Source organism: Asparagus officinalis, chromosome 2 (assembly GCF_001876935.1).
Source record: "Asparagus officinalis chromosome 2, Aspof.V1, whole genome shotgun sequence".
NCBI lineage: Eukaryota > Viridiplantae > Streptophyta > Magnoliopsida > Asparagales > Asparagaceae > Asparagus > Asparagus officinalis.
In genome coordinates, this window is record NC_033795.1 from 18,748,429 (window position 1) to 18,755,590 (window position 7,162).

General features: G+C 33.6%; 1 protein-coding gene across 1 annotated transcript; it reads right to left on the reverse strand.

Moving 5' to 3' along the window:
- Window positions 380-2,615, reverse strand: LOC109830438. Its single transcript, XM_020397691.1, has 2 exons — window positions 2,020-2,615; window positions 380-1,135 (listed from the first exon to the last, which is right to left on the reverse strand). The coding sequence occupies exons 1-2, from the start codon at window positions 2,357-2,359 to the stop codon at window positions 618-620; spliced, it is 858 nt and encodes a 285-aa protein (XP_020253280.1). The 5' UTR covers window positions 2,360-2,615; the 3' UTR covers window positions 380-617.

Consider the following 7,162-nt stretch of genomic DNA (forward strand, 5'->3'; position numbering starts at 1 on the left):
GTTCAATAAAGTCTATATTTAAAGTTTTTTTGGTCCTCTAAACAGAAGAAATGGCAGGCAATGTATTTTTCTTGACCTTCATGTGTATAATATGCCTTTTTTTGGTAAGAAGGGAAGAAGAACTAACCTAGAGGCACTAATTTGGTAAAAATAATTCCCCTAGCGTCATCTTCAAGTATCCCCTCGACTCAATAGGAGGGGAAGAGAGAATTGAGAACTTCGATGAGTCAACCCAGCACCTCGCCAAAATGTTCGCACATCAATTACCCTCTAACCTTGCGCTGCCATATAACAAGCTTTGAATTCAATAGAGTACTTAATGGGAGGCAAATTGAATTGCAGAAACTGTATGATGGACTACAGGGGAAGAAAAGGCAAAGACAGGGAAAATGCAATCAGATTTTTCATATCAGACCTACAATTTACAATTCTTCAACTCAAAATCAACAAGTTTCAACTCTAATACATTATTCACATATCTCTATCCTGAACAATCATATTGAGAAATCCCTCCTTTCACACTTCTCCAACAAAAAACATCATCAACTAAGAGGAGAGACCTAAAATAGAGGTGTGTCAGTAAAATCAATCAAAGAGTTAGCAAATTAAAACCTGTATCATTTCGTCAAGGACTTGAAAGCTTGAATCAAGAGAGAAAAATCAAAGACCCCCTTCTCACTATTTTGGATCTCCTCCTCAAACCAAAGCCTGCTCTCCAAAGATCTCCGCTTTCTGAACATAAAAACTGCATAACCCTTTGAACGATTAAAATTTTTCAAATCCCACATCAAATCAATCGGCAATCCATCAACAAAAATAGTATGATTCCCTCTAAAATTCCACTGTAGCCTCCTCACATGAACAACCCTCTTGTTATCAATACTCACAGTCATCTCTAAATCCCCATTGCAACTAATAACAATGTCATGCTCCTTCCCTTCTTCACTAAACTGAGCTTTCGTCGAATAAATGTTATGGCCTATGATTTTCTCCAATCGACTCACTAAAAGGAATTGTGCGATTTGAATTGAGTTTTGAAACGTTTTGATGTAGTCTCTGCTCATATCTCCAAGCATAAGGGCGACCTCAGTGTCGACGATGACGATAATGTAGAAGTCAGAGATGGGATCAGGACCTGAATTGTTTCCATTAATTTCTTTCAGATCCTGGTGTTGTTTGTTAAATTTATAATGGCTAAATTGCACTTAAATACCACGAAGTATCCCCGCTCTATCACTTATATTCTACAAGGTGTATATTTTGACAGAAAAATATCATAAATTGTTAAAACTTGGCACGTTAGTATTATCAATCATGCAAACGTGAAAATTTTCAACCGAATGTTTCTCTATGGTACTTACATGCTAATTTTAGAGCGTTTTAACTGTTAACATTTGTTCAATTTGCTACTAAATAAACCAAAATTCTCTTTGTAACTTATATTAATTCTACTTTAAAATAGAGTTGAGATATGTCTACTGAAAAACTTAACAAATATTAATGGTTAGAAATGTATAAAATCAACATGTTAGTGTCATATAGAAACATTTCAGGTGAAAATTTTCACGTGAGCATGATCGAGGATACTAACGTGCCAATTTGTTAACAACTTATGTTTTTTTTTTTTTTTGCCATAAATTACAACTTATGATATATAAGTGACAGAGCGTGAAAACATTTTGGTATTTAAGTGCAATTTAGCCATTTATAATTAATATACACAAAAACCCATCTTCAACTATCAATATATTTCAAATACCGTCTAAAAACGTGAACCATAATTTTACTCACCCATGTGAAAATTCCGGTTGATGCTGTTAGTGGGATTCTTGAAAAAAAAAAAAGTTTAAATTTGACGGGGGTTTTCAGAGATCCCAAAACTTGGGGGGTTTGCTGACATTTCGAATGTTAGCGGGGTTTATCTGAGAAACGCTCAAATTTAAAGGGGTTTTCTCAAAATTTGCTCGAGGAAAATCACAAAATTAACCAAAATTCTGAAGATTGGGCCGAATTGCTTACCCAAATTGTTGAATTTGGCCATGGAGTAATCCCAATGGACGCTGATAATGGAAGAGCCGAGAACCAAGGATCGAGTGCCCTTCGTCTTCTTCAAGAGTTGAGGGTTAATGGAGTCATCGACGGCCATGGAGAGAGTGGGGCCCAGCTCTGTCTTGGACCACGTGACTTTGATGAGGTGGTTCCTTTTGGAGGAGAGAATGGATCGATAGACGGAGGTGACGGCGGTTTGGACGGAGAAATTGACGACGGCGGCGGCGGGGATGACGGAGGGCCTGGTGCATGAGGAATCTGAGACCTTGACGGCGTGATCGCTGAAGCAAGAAGCGAAGTCCGTCCTCATCTTTTTTGAACTCAGATGATGATGATGATGAGAACTTCTCCCCTTCCGAGGATATTTATTGTCGGAGTAGTAACCGCAATTAGTTAATTTGTGATGACAATGGTGAGAGGAAATTAAAAATTGAAGGGAAAGGGAGGGAGGAGATGGCTCCTCAAAAGGAATCTCATGTATTGAGAATTGAAACTGTGAGCATGACGCTGACAGCTGCTGCTTTGGGCTTTTGTTTTTTGATGGTGGAAATTTTGGATTGCTGGAGAACACAATGGTTTTTTAATTCCGAATATAATAGATTCATGATAAATATATCAGAAAACCCCCTAAATTTAACGATTATAAGATAACGTCTCATATATTTTCATAATTTTATCTACCAATGTGAAAGATTGCGATTGAAGCTATTAGTGATTTTTTTTAATAAAAATCTTAAAGTTGAACGAGTTTTCTTTTTAGAATCCCTGAACTTGAAGGGTTTTTCTGACATTCTTAAAGTTACTGGGGTTTTCTCATATTTAGTTAGCATCGTATTGTTCACTTTTATTTTGTCTAATAACTTGTTGGGGGTTATCATAGTGCTGTTACTTCTACTCTGTTTTGATGAATGGGAATTTTTGTGTTGTTACTGCTACTTTTTTTTAATAAATTTTTTGTAGGGGCTTTTTATTGTTGTTATTGTGTTGTTACTACAACTGTTATTATTATCATTAAAAATCTATACTACTTATAAAAAGAATACCCATGTCAAAACTTTTTCATACCCATTTTGCGCTTTACAAATTACTTAATTCTAATTTTCTCCTCATCACAATAGTAAGCTTTAATTAGTGTCTTAGACTCTTAACCTTCCATAACTCATTAATTAATGTGCTGAATACGAAAACTCATCAACCCCTTTGGCTTGAATTTAAATCTCCATCAAGTGACATGGCCAATTGAACTCCACGCATAATGCAAAAAATTCCTTCAGCTAATGTAGTCATTCACATTATCCACGATAGCCATGAGCTTTTAATGAAACTCCAAGGCTTTTCGTTTCCCGTTCGTTATCCTTATCATTATGCAACAACGCTTAAAACTTTTATTGATTTCTATTGACTATATCTTTCATATCTCCCTCATTTCACCATCTCCGCTCTCATCTAAATTTCTCTCTCAATTCCACATTCTCCTCTGTCTTCCTTCCTCTTGGTCAATGCTTTGTTCTCCTCCTTCTCAATATCTAACCAGCGTTAGCATCTTTCAAATTCAATCTTAAGCCTGTCATTTGTCGAAGGGGGTTATACAAGGAGAGAGCACTGGTATGAAATCCATTTCATAATTTGAGCTCTGTTATATTTCTTCGTCATCTGATCTCTTTGTACATATTGGTTAGTTTTGTTTGATTTCTATGGTTTTAGCTAATTAGATCTCTTCAAAGAGTGATGGCTAGAACTTGTTTTGATCTATTTCTTGTGATAAATTTATGTAGCAAGACGAAGTGCACTCAATATCATACCGTCGAAAAAGAAGTTGGCCTAAAGCAAGGTGTGAGAGACATTTTCATCCACTTCGATCGAATTTGTTTTCTTTCTGTATTTTTATTTGATTTATTAAATTTATGTTATTCTTGGGCAAATTTTGACTTTACATTTTCCATGTGATGGATGTGCCTTGGATCTTAGTTTTTTTTGCAGGATCTTTCTCAGAGCTGAATATCTTTCACGTTTTTGTTAGTTTAGATCCTAGATCACATTTGTGCATTTATTATCTTAAAAAACATAACCTTCTAATATCATTGTGGATTTTAGACTTGAGGTTAAATTTTCTAAATTTATTTACTCTTTGTAAATCTTATTATGACCCAAGTTCAGTAGTCTTTTTAGGCGGCAATTTGGTACTACAACTGGTTATTCGTGTTCTACTGCAAACAAGAGCATGACTATTTTCTTGAAGCATAACAGTATGCATGATTACCTACTTGATCCAAAGAAGGTATGACCTCTCAGCCTCATAATAACGCTATGTGATATGAGGAACTTAGCTTAGATATTGTAATTAGTTTCGAATATGCTTGAACTTGAATTGCACTGAGTGTCTAATATGGTTGGTCTCTTATCATTGCTTGATTATGTCAATTTTATTTATACTATTGATTGTGATACTAATTAAATTCAAAATTTTGAATTTTACAAACATAGTGGTTACTTTTGGAGGTCAAACTAAAATTTTTGTTGGAGGGGAAAACTAATATAGAATATAAGAAATATAAATATGCAAGTTTGAATGTTTTAATTACACATACAATGTCTATTTCAAATTGGAGCTCATATTTTTTATATTTAACAAGTATAAATTCTTTTTATGCAAAACCAAGATTAGTGTTATCTACTAAATATGCTCATGTATAGATATTTTTCTAGAGCTTATATTACAATGTTAAGGAATTTAGTAGTGAGGATCTAACAAGTGAAAGAGAACCTTATTCATACACGCGCGCACGCACACACACACTACTTATAAAAGATGATATGGGTGACAAAACTTTTCATTGTTTTTTATTTAAAAATTTTAAATATAATGGTCATTCACATATGATAAGAGTAAATATCCCCACATTTAGGGGAAATTTTTAATTTAACTTTGTCATTTTCTATCTTTTGTTCTTCAAATAACTCTCACCTAACCGATGAGTAGTCTTGTAGGCTGATGGACTCACTGGGGCAAATTATTCTCAGTTTGTTAGTCTTCTCCATAACATTATAAAACATATGTATAATATAACTTGAAATACACATGCCACTTAAGATGGAAATAAATTCTATGTAACTATAATTAATCATATAATTCATACATGTGTTTTTGTGATCAAATGCATTTGAAACTCCATACCTATTTCATTATAATTAATCACATGGTTCATACATGGTTGGACGTGGTAGCCTTTGACATTTTTATAGTGAAATTTGGATAGGATTGGAATAAAGGTGAAAGTAATTAGCTCATCAAACAGCAAGGAGAGGGAGGCTATTGAACACTTCCAGTGCTGATTCTAATTAGCTCATCAAACAGCAAGGAGAGGGAGGCTATTGAACACTTCCAGTGCTGATTCTTTCCTTGATAGCAGTAGTATTGAAGAAATATAGATATGAACAATATGGATAATTTGAATTTACTCTCTTACTTGATACTATGAGTTTAATTTGGATAGAGGAAATATTTGCAATATGAGAATCTAAGGTGACCTATAAAATGTTTCTAAATTGGGCAAAGTATTGCTTTTTTGGATACATGTGTAAAATTTACTAAAATAATATTGTAATTTCTGATTCTGGACTCATTTGTAATTCTCTACTATATGCATATTTGAAAATGTTATCATTTATTTAATTCATATATTCTATTCTTTCCTGGATCCGACGAGCCAACCTAAAACATTTTACATTCTTTAACTCTCTTTAGAGAGAGATAGAACGCATGCATGGGTGTGAATTTTTAATCGCATGAATTTAGATTTCTAATCTCTAACTCTCTCTGAGATTTTGTGTTTGTTGATGGGATTTTTCTTTTTATATTGTGTCATTTTCAGGGAAAAGTAAAATATAAGAAAAAGATAGAGAAAAATAAGAGGGAAGAATGGTAAGCGCAAAGGCGAGTTTCAAGATTAGAGTAACTTGTCAAGAATTATGAATGTTTTTGTTAAAAAGGGTTTTAGTCTAATTTATTTAATTTTCTCTATAATTTTTTAATGATTCAGATCAAATAGGCATATTTATTCTAAAACCATTGCAGATAAGAGAGGAAAGGTGCAGTCAATTATACGAGTTGCTCAAGATATCTGAGGTACTGCCATTTGATCTTTTAGAATATAATGCTATGATCTAATATGATTTCACCTCCATTTGGGGGGAATATTTTGATGTGAGTACTTAAATTAATTCATTTAAAATCTTCATATTTGTATCTTTTGATTCAATGTAATTTCGCAAAGTTTAATGAAACATTCAGGCCTTGTTTTATCTTCTACACAAACGTACATCAGTGGACGTGTTTTCCCAAAGTTTATAGAATTTCCCCAAAGTTATAGAATTTTAGGTCTGACCTTTCTCAAGAAATGTTTTGTATTTGATTGGTAGCATATTGCTTAATTTAAATAAATCATTATATTTCTAATGCTTTCATGTTCTGTAAATTTCCTATCACTTTTTTTGGGTTGAAGTTTCACATGTATTGAAACTTAAAGACATGCACAGTGGTGTTGACTTCATCATTGTCACATTATAGTGAGTTTTAATACAATGTGGCATCAACTTCATCCAATGCCTTGCTGAATAATTTTAAAGTGTGGCATCAACTTCATCCAATGCCTTGCTGAATAATTTTAAAGGTTACTCTCTGTTTAGTTAGAAAGAACTTTGAATTGGACGTATTAAAGGTCAAACAAGCATTTTCCTATTGTCTATGCTATTGCGTTTGTTGCGTGTACTCCATTTCTTTTGTTAATTATTGGTTCCGCTCCGAGTGTTTATTGAAGATATTTATGTCTACTGATAGTATTTGCCTCACTATTGACATCCTACTTGGGCGTCTCATATTGTGACAGAGTACAGATTAGGTTTATTTTCTATGACAACCTTGAATATGATGCTCGCCAATTAGGACTTCAGGTAGCTTTTTAGCAAATGTGGAAAGGTTGACATGAGGTGAGTTAAATCCCCATAACTGATACTGGATTGGAGAACTTCTTGTACTTTTAATTGTTGAGCACTTTGTTCTAGCTATATTGTTGACCTCTAAGCATTTATAGATATTAGACATGAAGCTTTGAGC

Excerpts from the sequence above, each read along its gene's own strand:
- LOC109830438 (XM_020397691.1), bottom strand. The coding sequence starts at position 2,359 with ATGAGGACGGACTTCGCTTCTTGCTTCAGCGATCACGCCGTCAAGGTC. Across the intron at positions 1,136-2,019 it reads GGCCAAATTCAACAATTTGG|GTCCTGATCCCATCTCTGAC; the intron begins GTAAGCAATTCG and ends GAAACAATTCAG.